The sequence below is a fragment of the Perca fluviatilis genome, chromosome 4, assembly GCF_010015445.1.
Source record: "Perca fluviatilis chromosome 4, GENO_Pfluv_1.0, whole genome shotgun sequence".
Taxonomy (NCBI): domain Eukaryota; kingdom Metazoa; phylum Chordata; class Actinopteri; order Perciformes; family Percidae; genus Perca; species Perca fluviatilis.
In genome coordinates this window covers 14,004,705-14,023,178 of record NC_053115.1, presented here as the reverse complement: position 1 = coordinate 14,023,178, position 18,474 = coordinate 14,004,705, and the positions used below count along the sequence as shown (strand labels likewise).

General features: G+C 41.6%; 1 protein-coding gene across 1 annotated transcript in view; it reads right to left on the bottom strand.

The window, feature by feature from the left end:
- Positions 1-16,823, bottom strand: part of mapkapk2a (MAPK activated protein kinase 2a) — a 38,867-nt gene extending 22,044 nt beyond the window's left edge. The window contains exon 1 of the mRNA XM_039797311.1: positions 16,079-16,823. Within this exon, the coding sequence (XP_039653245.1) occupies positions 16,079-16,318 (240 nt within the window). The 5' untranslated portion in view covers positions 16,319-16,823. The remainder of the gene's footprint in view (positions 1-16,078) is intronic.
- Between the last annotated feature and the right edge of the window lie 1,651 nt (positions 16,824-18,474).

The window sequence follows — 18,474 nt, the reverse complement described above, 5'->3', positions numbered from 1 at the left end:
GAAAAGGTTTCAACTTTATTGAAAAATCTGTGCTGTATGAACGGTTATATGACTTCACTACGAGACTGTAAGACAATAAACAGAGTTCCTGATAACTGATTAGTCAGTCTTAGCTAACAGATAAACATATGATCCACACACAGTTGGTGAACACGTTCCTAGTAAAGCCTCCAACATACTTTCTGCTTCAGCGCACACGCGGTTCTATGCATATTCTATTGAGGGTCCGCGTCTGTCTAGTGTTCCACACACAGGCATTTCCCGATCCACACTCCACACTTTATTTCAGTTGATAGTCTTTGTATTCCTTTAAAAACAGTGGCTTTCCTCCTTCAAACACTCTGTGCTTTAACGGTCTTGAACTTTAGAAAGTTATGCCTTTATGGTCCTCATCCCACTTTTTCGTCCTTTTCTTCTTGGCAACCCACACATTCAGTTTGAACACACCTTTGAAGGACAAAATTCTTCATTGTCTAAAGGACTGCTCCATGTTTTGAAGATATCACCAGTAAGAATAAAGCTACACCAGTTCTAGTAATTGTCCTAGTAGACAATACACATTCATAGGGTTGTGACGATAACCGTAATACCGGCGGTGACACTACCGCGATGCCATCATCACCGCAACATATGTTGTAAGGTTTAAGCCAATGTTTTTTGGGGGGGTAACACCCTTCACTTTACGGGCAGTATTGACAACATATTAAGCCACCATGTCTTGAGAAGCTTGTTTTATTGTTCACTTTTAACTCACTTTACATTGTCTTTGCTATCTTTTTGTCACTTTTCCTCACAGCCGCACACATGCTACTCTCACCGCTCGCTCTCCTTGCGAACACACAGGCCCTGACGTCACTCACTCAATACATTCTCGCTCTAACTTACGCTACCCTCGTAACAGGGGGTTGCGGTTAACGTCCATATTGCAGTGATTGCGTTGCTTCTTCACCGCTGCACCGTCACAGCCCTAGTGGCTGACAAAGGACAAGGGAAGGGGAAGAGAGAGAGTACAACATCTGCACGATACACAAAAACAGTTGTCTCACTTCCTAATACAGACTGGAAGACCTGCATGGAAAGGGGAGGGAGTAGAGTGTTGGGAATTCGTAGGTGTACAGACTTAATTATTATTTGTAAAAAGATACAGCAGCGCCTTTACTTTCTCCATTTTTTACTTCAGTGATTCAGAGTGTCTGGTTGTACAGCAGCACAGCCTGGCTCAGCAGCCTATCCGCTAAACTAAAAACTAAATTGTATTATCATAACATAACATTTTTGGTCAACCTGTTGCACACTCCTTTCAAACAATTCATAAGATTATGCTCACCCAGATTTTCCACCAGGTCTGCGCTGTTGGCCGGCTGTGCCATGGTTTTGTTCAGTGATGTCCATTATGTTTTTCCACCTCCAAGATTAATCTCTTGTGGTCCGTGATGTTGTAGAAGAGACATATACAGTGTAAGGTGTATTTCGGTAAATTGACTGGATGTTCTCGCTGTTTCACTTCCTGCTAGAGCTGGGCGATAAATCAATTTCATCGATTAACTCGAATGTGTAGTTAACGTTGATTTGTTTAAATGAAAAATCGGTTTTCTCCAGCATTCGCCAACGCTTCCCTCTGGGCTCCCGTAGTTCCGAACGGGCTCAGCCCTCCCCCCGCGCGTTTGCCATAGAGATACACAAACAACATGGCAGCGACAGGGACTAACATTAGTTATTTTCTTAACTAGTCGTTTCATTACTTACTTAACCGTAAACTCCGTCAAAATGACCGGCAGCTCGTGGTGCTCTGTACCCGGCTGACAGTCACCTATTCTCAGATAACTGAACCACCAGCTACAGCTGACCGGACAGAGCACCGGAGCCGGTGTCGAGGAACTCCCTCGCGGCTCAACACATCTACTAAATGCCGCTGATATGACCGAGCTGTGACAGAGGTCTGTAGCGGCTTAAACAACAAGCAATAGCCGCTTTGTAGCACGGCGCTCGTTTTTTTACCGCTAGTTACTACAAGGGAGCTTGCTACAGGTATGCTACATTCAAGAGACCGTGGGATGTTAATGTACATTAGTCAGCAACAGGTGAAAATAGGGGCAATGTTGTGCGACTAAAGTCAAAATGATTTGAATGTTTAGGCGAGGAACGAGAAGTGAATTACCTGTATGTGTGAAAACAGCTTTATCTCACGCATCCGTTTTGTTGTTGAATATATAGCTTAATTATATAATTTTGTCAACAATTAATTGCATTTGCAATAATATCGCGATATGTTAAAACGCGATTACCTAGTGCTCAATATACTACTGTGATTGTAGTTAAATAAAATATTCATATAAATTCATGGATCACCTAATTTCATCATCACATACATACACACCAGTTTGTTTAATCTATCTAATCTTGTGTTGTTCATACTATACAATGATTTATTGTTTGTCTTTGTTGAATAATACAGAAGACAAAGAGCTTAAAAAAGAATTGCATATTAAATCACAATCGCAATATTTGGGAAAAATCATAATTAGATTATTTTTCAAAAATTGTTCAGCCCTATTTGACACCCTATATCTCTATCTGTCCCTTTGAGGTGGCTTCACTAACTCCTCCCTTCTGACACCTTATGCTTCGTGTTGTAAAATTCCTCACTGGGCCTGATGCAACAGATGACACTTGGCTTGGCTGCATAATACAAACAGACGGGTGTGTTATCAGAGTTCAAATGACAGGGGGTTCACACTGAGCCGGTGATTTGGCCCGATCATAAGTCTTGTGTGACGTGAGGAAATAAACAGCGTATGTTTTAGACAGACTACATGAACTAGAGAAGCACAATACAGACCAGTTGCCAGGCAACCAGTGAAGACTTCAGGAAGTTATTGGCCTCCGCCCTGACATTCTGGCACATAAACCCCCATAAAACTACAAATTGATTAAACAAAAGACATATAACGTGTTAATTAGTGAGCTAGAGATGTTGATTCGGTTACATTTTCACGGGCTGCCTGTTTCATTCTGCGTCCAGTCTTTATGCTAAGCTGACTAGCTGGCTCAGCTAAACATTTACCATACAGATGTGAGAGCAGGGTTTTTCCTGTCACACGGCTTAGGCCCAGCGCTTAAGTTTTTTTTTTTTATTAAGGGGTTAGCAGCCACGGAGCTAGCGACAACTTCAGCACAAGCTCACTAACTTAAGGTGGGCTGACTTTTAAGGTGGACCAGCTATTCTCATTTTAGTGACAAGCTGCTCCTCCAAGTTTTGCTTTAGTGATCTCTCCCTCGTTGCAACCACAGACTTATTTTTACAGTCTGTGACTGCAACCGATAACTACTAAGCAGGATGCAAAATAATGGGTGTGATGACCTCACTAATATGCAAATGATCACATGATGTCACATGCACTTTGAAAAGCTAGGGAAAACCCTGGAGAGTGATACTGATCTTCTCATGTAACACTTGGCAAGAAAACGAGTAAGATTATTTCCCTATTCCGTATGTTAAAATGTGTCCCATCGTCTTTTCCACGATGTTAGAATCTAAATACACCACTGTTAAAACAAACGGCCAACTAAATCAATTAGGTGATCAACATGAAATGAATCAATGACAATTAAAATTTAAGCTGCAAGCAGGGATGAAGGGGCCGTCGCCCCTCCCAGCTCGTCGGAGGTACTGGCGGGATGCCGGTTGCCTGTAACAGTTCCTCTGTCCACTATGTGGCGCTAGAGAACAGAATAATTACATGTTGCTGTAAATCATATGTGGACCACACAATGAAAATGTTATGTAAATCGGATGATGTTTGCCACATAAATTCCTGTTGCCAACAGGTGGCGGTATGACCATGACTGAATATGGCCATGTAGATGTCTCCAGGCCGGGACTTTTATCCAGCATGTTAAGTTTCAGACAGATTGGACAATGTAAAGTCAAGCTACACCAGCTTCCTGTTTCATGGCGAAACATGAAAATTCAACGCCATGCCACGCCCACAAAGTTGGACATAACCGTAAAAGCTTCGAAATTTAGCTTTGGCAAGGTCTTTAGACTGTGCTGACCAATTTTGAAGTCAATCACCTTAAATCTGTAGGAGGAGTTTTTTAAAGTACAACACCTGCAAATTTTGCATGCAAAATGCATGTTCAATTAAAATTGCAGACTTCCGGTTGGGTTTAGGGTATGGCTCCAATAGGCTTTTTGTCTTGCCATGATACGCATGTCTGCCAAACTTCATACATCTAGGTGACGCACACTGCAGAGGCTGTATGAAAAGGGGGCGCTCTTGAGCAATTTTTTTTACACCCAAGCACAGGACTCATAAAATATTACAATTTTCGCCGGTTCGGATGCGTGTGCACGTCTAAAAGGCGATGACACACCAAGACGACAGCCGGAGACTAGTGGCGACGACGACCAACTGTGGCGTCGCCTCACGTCGGCCCTCGTCTTGGCCAACAATTAGCACTAGAACACACTGCAGGGACTACAGCAGACTGCCAAGTACCATGTACATTCTGCGCCTGCGTGAGAGGAAATAACTGTCCATACCAGCAGGCAGCGGTAATCTATTCATCATTCAACAAGGAAAACCGGATCACGTTGCTATGATATCCACAACAAACATCGTTTGCTCAACAGCAGAACCATAAATGACGCTTAACCCCTCAAACATGTGTTTAAAGCCCAGAAGAATAATAATAATCATGAGCAATTGCAATAGGGCCTTTGTCAACTGACGTTGTCGGTGCTCAGGCCCTAATAATCAATTTATTTAAATTTGAATTGATTAAGTAAAACATCAACATTTTGCTAATTATAGCTTCTGAAAAGTGAGGACTTGCTTGCTCTTCTATGCACCGAAACCAAATTTGGCTTCAAATTTGTGTTTTTACATCTTTTGGCTAATATTCATACAAGAGCAACAGAGTACATGTGTAGCACATTGAATGAATGAACTCTGGAAAACAGAAAAACATTCACTTCCCTTTACCGTTAACACCATTCAGCACTATTCAACCACTTTACTTCCTTTTTAGGAGATGAGATCAGTCACAAAAAGAATTAAAAAAAAAATGAATGTATGTGAAGTGACAGAGTTGACACACTGGTACATGACTTTACTGACAATATGCTACTGATCATAAGACCGAAGCAGAACAAAATATACACAAAGAAAAGTTGGTGGAGAATGAGTCCAGCATCCATAATAATATGAAAAGAAAGTTATGTCTCTTGAGAGCCCATTAAGGAAGTATCCACAACCATTCATAAATAAGTGCTGTTTCAGTATGACAGAGTGCTGCATCAGCTTGGAAATTACTCCGTATCACAGATACAATTGGTTAATAAGTTCTGAGTCCATCTATCACAACTACAATACCACATCCTTTCAAATAAACTTCCCCCAACAGAAAGGGAGGCAACAGAGAAAGACAAGGTCAATGCGTGGGGGTTGGTGGATACTGCAGTCAATCACTGACGATATAAATCCTGTAAATCATATTATGTCAAAGGAGCTTACAACACCAAGATAAATGTTTACCAAAGGAGCTTTTACTTCAGCTAATCTGTTTGGGACAAATGTCAAACAAATATTTTCATAAACATCTGATGGGAGAAATAAGCTCTTATGGCATTAAGTGATCCGTCATAGCTTTGCCATAACAACGTCAAACAATACAGATCCTTCAAAGATCACAGACTTATAGTCAGTCGAGTAGGTACTACCGATAAGCACTCTACTGGACAAGGGAAAAAAAAGACATGTCTTTTAAGTTATAGTCAATAAACCGGCTTGTTTGGCTTAGCTTCTTAGTCTGTAGGGCTGTAACTACTGACCACATAAATAGTCCGCTCCCCCCAAAAATCAAATACCGTACACATTCCTCTATAATTCTCTCACACACACACACACACACACACACACACACACACACACACACACACACACACACACACACACACACACACACACACACACACACACACACACACACACACACACACACACACACACACACACACACATTCCTTAATAGTGAAACGTAAGGACAGCATTTGTAAGATATAAACTGCTACTATTATTGCCAATATTGTCAATTTTTATACACCCCCGCCAGCTTTTACATCTGATGGAACAAGACATGAAATGAGTTAAGGGCATTATGTAATAAAATACTGATTTAAGAACATTTTCTCACTGTGAACATTTGAGTGTAACTACGAGAATAGTGGAGATGACCAGTAAAGTCAAAGAGACCACATTACTGAGGCAAAATATAATTTTCCACAACAGGGAAAATGATTATAAATGAATTAAGCAGTATCAGTGGTTTAGTGAAATAATGAGTAGGTACTCTTCCAATTAGCAAGATAAGCCACTCTTATTAGGGTACAGTTAGACAAAAGGAGTAGAAAAATAACAAAAAAGGCCACCAGAGAACCTCTTCCTTCCTCTCTCCCTCCCTCCTTCCTTTTCCTTCCTTTTTCTCACCATCTCATGATTGAAGCATGGGCCTGGCTCTTCCTCTCTGTGTTAATATTTAATTAAACATGCTGATAGTGTCCATGCTAGATTCAGAAAGATTTATGATGTGTGGGATGGTGGGTGTCAATAGAAAGACCAAGTCGGGATTTTTCTGTTCTACAGTAGTCCAAGAGGAAATTTTAGAAATCCAAACCTAGGCCTGTCACGATTAAAATTTTGCTGGACAATAAATTGTCGCAGAAATTATTGCGATTAACGATAATATTGTCGTTCTGAGACCATTTTCATCAATATAATGATAATGGCATAATAATGAAGGTACACCTTTTCAAAGATCAATAAACTTTTATTTCTAAAGAATATTTAACAGTGGAACTGGAAGACATTTTAAAATATCCACAATAAATGAACAAAACAACCAAAAACAAATAAAATTGACTCTCAGTCTCCATTAACAAAAAATGCACTGGAATAAAAACCAAACACAATCAAAAACAATAAATAAAATGGATTTTTTTCCGGCCGCGACAATTTCCATTTAAAAAAATTATCGAGCTCATTTTTATTTATCATGCGATTAATTAATTTATTTCATATTGTGACAGGCCTATCCAAACCCTATAACACAAGAACAAGATTCCATTTGAACAGGCCAATGTTACCAGTTCCTCTTTTCTTAGTCAACCCTTGACAGGTGTTTGTACTTCACCACAGTGACTTCCACATCTTCCCAAATTTCAGGAAGAGCAACTTCAACGGCTCACAGAATGTAGCAAAAACCTTTAAGGCCGGGACACATATAGCCGACGGCCGACCGTTGACAGAAAACCCCGTCGATATGATCAGTCGCGTCCCCGAGGTCCAAAAAACTGCCACAGAACAGACCAAAAAGACGAGAGGAGACGAGACGTAATACATCTCTATAACAGCAGGCGGCGCTAATCTGTAATGTTGCCCAAGAAATTAAAACCGGCAGCTGATTGGACGAACGCGTCACATGGGTTTGTTTTCTCCGGAAATTCAAAGCCAGACTGTCATGGCGGCCGTTCAGAATACGATCTCATATTGTACTAAAATAGTTCACTGAAACATGTTTCTGAAAACATTTTAAAAGGGGTGATAGAATGATTATATAGGGTATTTTTACACTGTTCCTTAAGGTCTCCTAATGGGGTATGTAACATTAGTTGGGCTGAAAATTGCCCGAATGCTATTTTATTAGGCCCTTAACTACCCTGTGAATATGGCTCTATTTGGAACAAGAGCTTTTCTTCGAAATATGGTATGCTAATGAATATTCAGAATGAGCTACGCGCTGATTGGTTTGAGCAAACTACGTAGAAACACATGGGAGACTTGGCAGCAGGCCTCATATTTCAGACACTGCAAAGTTATATGTTGTTTGTCGGGCTATTTCGTTATTAAATTCACTTCTGAGACTTTAAGCGAGAAATCAACTATATAAAGCTCAAATATGGGCCGTTTTACGAAAATGTATGGCTAATTGCAAATTTGGTAAGACTGTGTGTCGGAGTTCAGCCGCTGGTGCTGCCTCGCCGCCCAGCCTGCCTTCCTTCACAGACCCCGGCCTGCTATGAGGTACTTGGAGCTCGGTCACGGCTGGCAGCCCACAGCAGGGACTACCAACACCGCTGCCCTGACAGAGCTCCAGGGCCTTCAACTCCCCTCTTCCTGCTAGCTAAATGGCCCGTTGTGTGAGAGTGAGAGCGCGGTCAGCGAGCTTGTTACATCAGCAATCTCTTACCACGTTACACACATGTCACGCCACTTATACAAAATCTAACTATATGTCTTATAAACCTAACAACGGTGTCCTATTTCAAGTTAATATTTGTGAAGACTAGCTAAGTGTTTCATTAACTGTGACTGTCCCTTCAATTCTAGCTACAAATCACGGATAGTTAGCTTCCTTTTCGGTGTAATTCAAGTATATTTACAGTTTGAATTGTCACGCCACGTCTAACTAAATGTCTTATAAAGCTAACAACTGTGTCCGATTTCAAGTTAATGAATATTTGTGAATTTCAGAGGACTTCTAAGAGGAGGCTAGCTAGCTCTCATTGATAGAGCTCCATCCAGACGCAGGCTCTATCAATGAGACTCGCGGACAAGCGGCGTTTATTTCCCCAATCGTTTGTTTAAATAACTGAACACATTATTATTACACACATTAAAAGATTAACTGGAACCTGTGAGGGGAGCTGCAGGCCCTGGAGCTCTGTCAGAGTAGCGGCGTTTAGTAGTCCATTAGCGGTGTTACCGGTGACTCTGCGTGGGTATGGAGTGCTGTGGGCTGCCAGTCGTGACGGAGCTCCAAGTACCTCACAGCAGGCCGGGGTCTGTGAAGGAAGGCAGGCCGGGCGGCGAGGCAACAACCCAGGCAGCACCGGCCGCTTAATTCCAACCCACAGTCGGACAAAATATGCAATTAGCCATCCATTTTTGTAAAACGTCACATATTTGAGTTTTACATAGTTGATTTCTCGCATAAAAAAGTTTCAGAAGTGAATTTTGTAATGGAATAGCAGAGGTCTGCCCGACCTAGATTCAGAAGACTACCTGATCTCAGGTCAGTTGTGTAGCCTATGTAAATGTTGGGGCGTGACCGTTCTCTTAATACTCCCATGGGCGTGACAAAGTTTCCGGTTTTTGAGATGCTTACGTAAGCAACTAGCTTTGTTGAGATTCGCCCGTTTTCAGTGGCAGTTTCAAAATATGAGATTTTCATAGTAAAGGGGTGTCAATGGGACTTTGAGCTTCTATGTATGTCCCACCGAACTGTCGTTATTCAACTATGACAAGGTAAAATCGGTTTTGCATTCTATCACCCCTTTAAGCGAGAAATAGGCCATGCAGTTGCTGAATCTGTCTTCATTTCAGCTCAACAAAAGGTCAGTTTAAAAGATTTTCGTCAGATTTTGACTCTAGTCACCTCATCCTGTTCGCCATTTCCGGGTGAGTCCCGACTGCCCTGCCGCCGACCGAACATGTCAGGTCGGCCAAAATGAACGCCGACAGCGCCCCATACGGACGACGGCACAGGACACACCGAACAGATTTGAGTCACTGACCTCGCCAGACTGTCCCACGGCCGATAATCGGCCTGGTGTGTCAGCGCCCTTAGTCATTGTGTCGAGGATTCCATCACCTTAACGACACATTTCACTGAGTTTCTTTCCAGATGAGGCAGAACCAGACTTCAAAACGTCTTGTTGGCCATCACTTCCAGTGTTTCCCTAGGTTGACTGCTTTCATAGTTGAAAAACGACAGTTTGGTGGGTAAATAGGACATGAATAGAACCTCAAAATCCCATTGACACCTCTTTCCTCTGCAAATCTCACCATTTGAAACTGCTGCTGAAAACGGGTGAATCTCAACAAAGCTAAAAGTTGACATCAACTTCTCTTTCCTAGTCTTTGTCACGCCCCAACATTTGCATAGGCTACACCACTGACCTGAGGTCAGCTTAGTCTTCTGAATCTAGGTCACGCAGATCTCCGATATTACATCACTAAATTCACTTCTGAGACTTTTTATGCGAGAAATCAACTATGTAGAGCTCACATATGGGCTGTTTTATGAAAACTTAGGGCTAATTGCAAATTTGGTAAGACAGTGTCGGACTTCAAGAGCTCCACAATCTGCTGTGACAGCAGGCGGCTGCTTGCCGGGTTTGAAGCCTTCCCGGTCGGCCTCACACCCTTCACAGACCCGCTGAGCTGGAGCTCTGTCAGGTTCTCCAACACGAGCTGCACTGTGTACTTTAGAAAGAAGAAATACAGTTTTGAAGTTTTTCCAAGGATATTGGAAATGAGCCACGTCGTAAATGCAGTGTTCCAGGCTGTACGATGGCATACTGGCCCAGAGAGAAGTGTTTAGAACGAGTATATCGGACAATGGAGCGAGAGTTTGAATCTAATGCAGCGCTGCAGAGGACGTGCTTGCTAAATTTCCCCGCGCAGTGCTTACTCCACATAAAACGCTACATTACATCACTCCCAGTTAACTTCAAAGAGTACAATGAGAGCAAAACAGCATCTCCGATCTGTATTAACCAGATATTCTCAGGTCTAGCTCAGCTAAAAACACAAAACCAGCGTACGCAACCTTGTCGTTTATACATGAGACACCTGGTTTCTTGTGTGCATATAAATGTACTCACTGTAAGGCGATACCTGCAGATGCCTTACACCCTTTGACAGTGTGCGCGTGCCAGGACACAGACCAATCAACACAGAAGGGCACATAGCTTTGTCGCTGACAAAAGCAACAAAGTCAAAAGGTATTGATTCTCTGCGACAGGTTATAATAAGCATAATGCATTACAATTAAAATATCTATTTTTAGTACTTAGAAGACTCTTCATTTCTCTGTGAGTGTCTGTGGGAGAGAGAGACTGTGGCTGAGTTACAAATTATTCAGCTGCACTGTCAGCACAAAACTTGGTTCAAGAGACAGGTAAGTTTTACAAGGTGATGTCACCTTGGGCCAGGCTGGCAGGTTCCTGGTCCTGGCATCTACTGCAAACCTAATGAATACAGTAGATAAGATGGGGCTGACTCAGCTGACGTCAGTGACGGGACCAACAAGGACATTATGTCATTAAGTGGAGGCATCAATCAATTTTTCTCAGGGTCTACAGTTTTGTTACAGCTGTCTTACACCAGCATGACAAGATATCAATGAAGCTATAGCGCATTACAGGTCACCTCCGAAGTGCAACAAGTTTCAGGAGCTATAAGAGTAATTGTGTTCAAGGAAGAATAGTATATTACAATCACATCACTAGTGGCCTTTAGAGTGCGTGTGCGTGCGTGTGTGTGCGTGTCATAAAGTTATCTGACATATAGAGTCTATTTCCAGTTTTGACATGAGAAAGGGAGGTCACTGATGCCATCTGTCCAGTAGCTCAAACACCAAAATATTTACTCCACATTCTTTTGCATTCCCCAATATCCTCCTGTAGATATGATAGATCATGACATTTTCCCACATTAAGTCACCTTTCTTACTCTGTGAGGCAGTAGCGATGGCTGGCAACAAAACATGATGTAAGCAGTGCAGTAGAGCTGGGAAATATATCGATATCGTGATATGAGACTAGATATCGTCTTAGATTTTGGATATTGCAATATGACATAAGTGTTGTCTTTTCCTGGTTTTAAAGGCTGCATTACAGTAAAGTGATGTAATGTTCTGAACTTACCAGACTGTTGTAACTGTTCTATTATTTGCCTTTACCCACTTAGTCATTATATCCACATTAATGATGATTATCAAAAATCTCATTGCGTAACTATTTTTGTGAAAGCACCAATAGTCAACACTAAAATATCATTGCGGTATCGATAGAGGTATTTGGTCCAAAATATCGTGATATTTGATTTTCTCCATATCGCTCAGCCCTAGTAAGCAGTCTCGCTATTTAAGTAGAGCTCAAAGTGATTCTTGTATTTATAAAAATGAGAGAATGCAGATCAAGTATTAAAACCACTCAAAAATACAAGTTAAATGAATGCAACTTCCTCTTCTTACAAGTATCCCTGAACTCCCAGTGCCTTTGTGATCTAAATCAAGGTTTACCAAGCAGCGACCCGATTGAGGAAATCATGCCATTGAAACACTGTACATGCATTTTAATTCAATTTTGGGATTTAATAATTCTAAATATTAAGAGTGTACTGTAATAATTAAAAATAGATATTTCTACCATAAAATAATTACATCCACACGTTTCATTTTAAGGAATAGGCTACATTTAATAAAAGTTCTTACATAATATTAATTTATCCAACAAAAAAAAATTCTGCAATTTCAAATGGAGTGAAAATGCCTAATACAACAATGTAAGCAATATTCTACTATGGACATATTCAACCTGAATTGGACCAATTCATGTAAGTCAGCTGACTCTGGTTGTCACTGTTAGCAGACACTCGAGTCTGCAGTGTAGTTTGATAATATTTGATAAACTAGACAACCACATTGAAAGGCATTGAATATTCATTCGATAAAAGTTAAATTGAGCCTCCTTATGACCATATGCATACTCTCTCCACCATCAGCATAGCCAGGCAGCATCAAACGCACATCCAATCTAGGTTGAGAGGCGGGTCATGCCCTGCGTTGACCCATTCAGATAGGCTCCTGACTCAGGTTTGATCATGTGATGTGGTCACTCTGAACAGGGAATTAGTCATGTCACTTTAAAATACATTCATAATTTACAGTAGGTAAGCAGCAAGAGATAACACCACTATAATTTTTTTGTAGTGATGGCTCACTGGCTTACTTGATATAGACTTCTGTAATGTTGACTTTCTATGTTTAATACCAATTATACATGGCTTACCAATATAGAAGACATCACAACATCAAACAGGTTTGCGTTTGAGCGTGTGTGTTCATGTTTAATAGACATGCTTGAGTGCAGCAAGTGGTGACACGGTTATTTAGACTGGATTTCAGTTTGAACCACCACACAGGATGTTCCCAGGTTGTGATTCACTTGGGGAAGATTTTGTGCAGTGCCTATTTTAACAAACTTCACACTACCAACGTGACACCATTACTTCGCGTAAACATACACGCCACTTTCTAAAGCCACGTGGCGTGTTTTCGCGAGGCTACGGTTGGTTTTAACGTCACACGCGGGGGAAAAGAAAAAACGGTTGGGATTAGGAAAAGAAGAACGTGGTAAGGAAACAACACACGCGGGACGCGATCCCCGGTCTCCTGGGTGAAAGTCCTGCGTTTTACCCATCCACCACCCCGACGCGGATTTTCGACCTTTTATACTACTCGCTACGGCATCAATTCACACGCAAACGCAAGGTAATGTAAGTCAATGGAGGCCAAACGGCGTTGATAAACACGCTGAAAAGCGACTGTGCGTCTTCATAACACGCCAATAACAGCATACAAATTGGCGTGTCATACATACGCCACTTCACGACATCAGTCTGACACTATGATCCCTTCTATAATAATACAGAAATAACTGAATTGACTTACAGCAATATGTGGCTTCACTGGATCTTGTTTCGGTCAACCGTGTGTGGATAGCGTTTGTGACGTTTGTCCTTTATCAATCATTGACCGATACAGAAAGGGATTTTCTAGTTGTAATTCCTGACACTGTAATGTCTCGAACTTCTGCGTGGGAACGGACAACACTTCTAAACATAGCCATACTGAGAAATACTGAGAGAGTTTTGTTTAGCTGATAGCTATGTATCAACTCATTTGGCAATGGCTTCCTAGTAACCCAATAGTTGCGTACTATAGCTTTAAAAAGGTGCACTATGAGTTCCTGCATGACGTCACTTCTGTTAACGTTCCAATAAATACCAAACAAAACAGAGCAAGCTCGCCCCTCCCTTCACGTTTCCGTAACCGTCATGACTGAAGGCCGTTTTACAGTTGTGCGGAGGCTCCACGCAGAGCTCTCGCAGTAGCCTAAGTAATGGCCTTTTTCCATTACATGGTACCTGCTCGACTCGCCGCACTGTGCGTCCCTTTTCCATTGCAGATTTTAGTACCGCCTCAGCGTGGCTGGTCGTCATAGCGACTGCTGTGGGCGTGGCTTGGTAGCATTGCATTCCCCCCCGACTCATTTCCTGGTTCTCCTTCTCCGTAAACAACATGAAATCAAAGAGATAGTTAACGTTTACTGCTCCAGATTCCCCACCGTGGTCAGAAAGAAAAGGGCAGACACTTTGTTTCTCTCACTATATGACTCTAGAGTCACTACTCGCTGCGGAGATAATCGCCGGCACTCTCTCACTTCTCCCTCGCTCATCAGGCCACTTGTATGCTACGGAGAAAGCTCTGCGTGGAGCCTCCGGCAGCAAAAAAACACCACTGGCTAAACTATTTAAAAATGCCGTCTGTCGCTAGCAATGCAGTGACGATTCTTTCCGACCAGTCAGTAGCCAGGTTTTCACGTCACCTTCTCGGCTCGCCTCAGCTCGCTTGGAACCTCGACTGAGGTGGTACTAAAAAAAAGTATCTGTTAGCAGGTACCAGGTAATTGTTTTCGTAATGGAAAACCAAAAAAGGCGATTAGAGTCGAGGCGAGTAGGTACCATGTAATGGAAAAGCGCCATAAGTGGCCTGATGTTTATACTTGCGCGCTGGTGTGTGCGTTGAGCCAGCATGTGTGTGTGTGTGTGTGTGTGGGAGTGGGTGATAGAGCGAGGGAGAAGTGAGAGAGTGACGGCAATTAGCTTTGGAGCGAGTAGCGACTATAGAGTCATAGTGAGAGAAACAAAGTGTCTCCCCTGTGTTTTCTGACCAATGTGGGAAATCTGTAGCAGGAAAAGGTAACTGTCTCCTTGATTTCATGTTGATTATGGAGAAGGAGAACCAGGAAATGAGCCGGGGGAAATGCAACGCTACCAAGCCACGGCCGACCGACGTGCGTCGCTGCGACGTGTAGTTAAATTTTTCGAGAGGTGCGTGTCAGGCTACCGCGTAGGGTCCGGCGATTTTACGCACGACTATAAAATGGCCTTTACTGTCACTAACCCCGACCCCCGCCCCCAACCATCTTGTCGGTGATTGGCTGGAATTTGGTTTGTTGTATTTTGTTGCACAGCCTGTGCCCCTAGTGTTTGTTTGACGTTTACTGCTTTTTCACAGTGTATTCAGGGGGCAGGCAGCTAGCGGATGAAGGAGAAATGCCTACGATTTGAGACAAAAATGAAATCGCGCTGAAACCATGCAGGAACTCATAGTGCACCTTTAAGAACAGGAATCGATAAGCAGAATCTGAATCAGAATCGTTAAAATCCAAACACATCACAGCTGAGATGGGGGGCATTTCTATCATAAATTAATACATTTGTGCATATAAAATAATCAAGTAGCTTTGTCTAAACTTGAAATATTACAAACCCCTTTATCCTATTTCAGGTGTTTAAATCACCTGCTAATAACTGATCAGCAAACATCTGGTTGCTTTTTTGGTAAAGTAATCATGGCCAGTGATGATATAAACTAAAAAGGTGGGTGTAGTAGACCCATACTATCATGACACTCACAGGGCAATACATTATCAGAGAATCTTTTTATCTGCAAATAATTATTTACTCCGTTAATCTATTCAGTCAGTCTATAAAACGTCAGAAAATGCCAATCACATTTTCCAAGAGCTGCAGGTGATGTCTTCAGTTTGCTCGTTTTGAGCGACCAACAACCCAAAAGGTATTCGATTTAAGATATTAGAAGACTAGGAAAACTGACAAATATTCACATTAAAAAAAACTAGAAACAGTGACTTTTGGGGGGCATTTTTATCTATTAAACCATTAATGATTAATTTTCAGTCCATCCACTTATCAGTTAGTCAAATGAGATTTTCAGGTCTTTTTATTAATATTGTGTGACCCTCAAAAGGTGTGTAGCCTGAGTTGAGATAGTTTGGTCTAAACCCACAGTTGGCCACACAACTTCCAGTAGAAGTACGCTACTTGAAAATAGGGTATCCAGATCTCATGGCTATGCATCAGGTCTACACTGACTTAACATTCTTGCTTTCTGAACAGTTTCCTTCCTAAATATAACTTACCTTCAGCGCATACTTGTCTCCAGTCTTCTTCTGGAAGATTTCAAGCACCTTGCCATTGATGCCCAGCCCCAGCACCTGGCTGGTTACCTTGTAGTCATCTGTAATGGCATTCTTTTTGATCTGTAAGGAGGGTCTTGCGTGGAAGGGAAGGAACTGGCCCGTAGTATTCTGCTGCCCGGCCGGGTTCTGCTGCCCCGCCGGGTTGGGAAACAGTGGCTGGTTCTGTGCGTTGGACAGCATGCTTGGTTTGGGCTGAGAGACGAACAACAGCCACCTCTCAACAACACGTATGTCTTTTTCCTTTAAATGTAGACAGAGTCTTCTTCCTGGGTTAGCTGGCCTCTGACGAACTATTCACGGGGAAGCAGCCAGGCCCGAGAAATAACCGGCAGTAGTTCTGACGTTAAAGGTTAGCAAAGCTAAATTAGCTAGCTGTTAGCATGCTAGTATTAATCGTATTCTTGAGCTGTGATTCTCGGCTAACAACTCAGCTATCGGTTAGCTTATCCATCTCCGGTGGTGTCCGCCGTCCACCGGTACCTCAAAGAGCACTTCGGGAACTTTTCTAAAACATCCCATAAATCGTCTACAGTACTGGGTTTCTAAATAAGTATGTAAAATCTGGCAAGTGGAGTTAAAAAAAACGATAATAACACTCAACAAAAGACAGACAACACGGGGAAAACTCCGACACCTAGCACGCCAAACACACTTCACTTTCCGACAGACACCCAGTCGGAGCAGGTTTTACTGCTGACGTCATGGCCGGGTTTTTTCGGCGCTTAAAGGAGAAGTAGGACAGAGGAAGCGACTTTATATAACGGATAGGAACCATGAATGAAGCACAAACTTAGAGGACACAAGACAGAGATAGCGTAGTTACAAATTGAAAGGTTATGGCCTGATTGCCATAATGCAGCCAAAAGTAACCAACACATTTGTATTTGTTTAATATGTTGTTGTTTAAGTTCCTTTTATTAAATTTCCCACACGGGTCACCGAAGTCAGCAGATGAGGCTACCCCCTCTGCTGTCCTGAAGGGACCCATTTGGCAATATTTTGGTACTAAAACAGAGAGGAGACAGAAAGAGACCCGAGCAGAGTCCTATAGGTTACCTCGAAGTTAGAGAGCTATGGTATTTTCCAGCCTGCTTTTTTCTAATTAAAACAGAATTCACTAATTTATGCCTAATTTAGATTGCTTTTAATAATTTGCTGACAGCTCAGAAGGACTCTCCATAGGTCAAGCGAAATACAAATATCAGCCTCAAAACATGCAATTGTTAATTTGCTATAAGTGCCCCTCCCACCCCCAAACTCAGAAACCCAAAAGGAAGTCTCTCTCTCTCTCTCTCTCTCCTCTCTCTCTCTCTCTCTCTCTCTCGCACTCTTTATCTCTCTTTCATACATATGCAAATTATATATATATATATATATATATATATATATATATATATATATATATATATATATATAATTTGTTTCAAATCCCTTTCCACACTGTCACAAATGAAATCTCTTGTATATTTATTTGTTGGCCTAAAAGTATTCTAAAATGCCACCCAAATTGGAAAACAACAAAGACGTGAAATGAGTAGCTTAGGCCCTGACCTTCAGTAAATGTGTTAATTCAATCATGCCACTTTAACACCAATTGTTGCCTCTGATAGAAAGCCTTAATGGCTTTAACATTGTCCTGTTTAACAAACTCTAAGCACTGTCATCAATCTGTATTCAAGCCAGCATTGAAATGAAATCTGAAATGAATTAAATCTGTTGGCAAATGTGAATACTCTAAATATCTACAAAAACAAAAGATAAGCAATAGTGCATTGTTATTTGACAATGGTAGTGTCTTTTTTTCATTTAGCAGTTAACTTTGTTAAAGGGTTAATGGGAAACAACATTTAGCTTAATTGTTTGGATACAAAACCAATTTTATTAGCATAAAATTGAAAGTAATCACAGTCATTTTATACTGTTTTACGTTTACATTTCTTATTTCACATTAATCACCCCCCCCCCCTCCCCCCCATCTAATGATCTGTGTTGTTTACTCTGGTTTCAGTTACACTTTCTTTGCTTCTAAGTGTATTTCTTTGACTCATTGGCTATGGTCCATCTGGAACTTAAATGCAGCCCTTCGTGGAACCACTAGATGGCAGACCAATCAAAGGTTTTATTAGAACCACAAATCTTGCCTTGAATGATAGCAGAGCTCAACTTATTATTTGCAAAGAAAGTGTTTTCAAACCTGCATGAAGCAGATGAATTGTGTTTGCCACACATGATGCGATGCCCTCGGCTAACCTCTGTTTATCTGTATATGGTTGTCCTTAATCACATTAGGCTTTCTGAAAGAACAATCAGCTACATTATTATTATTACAAATGACA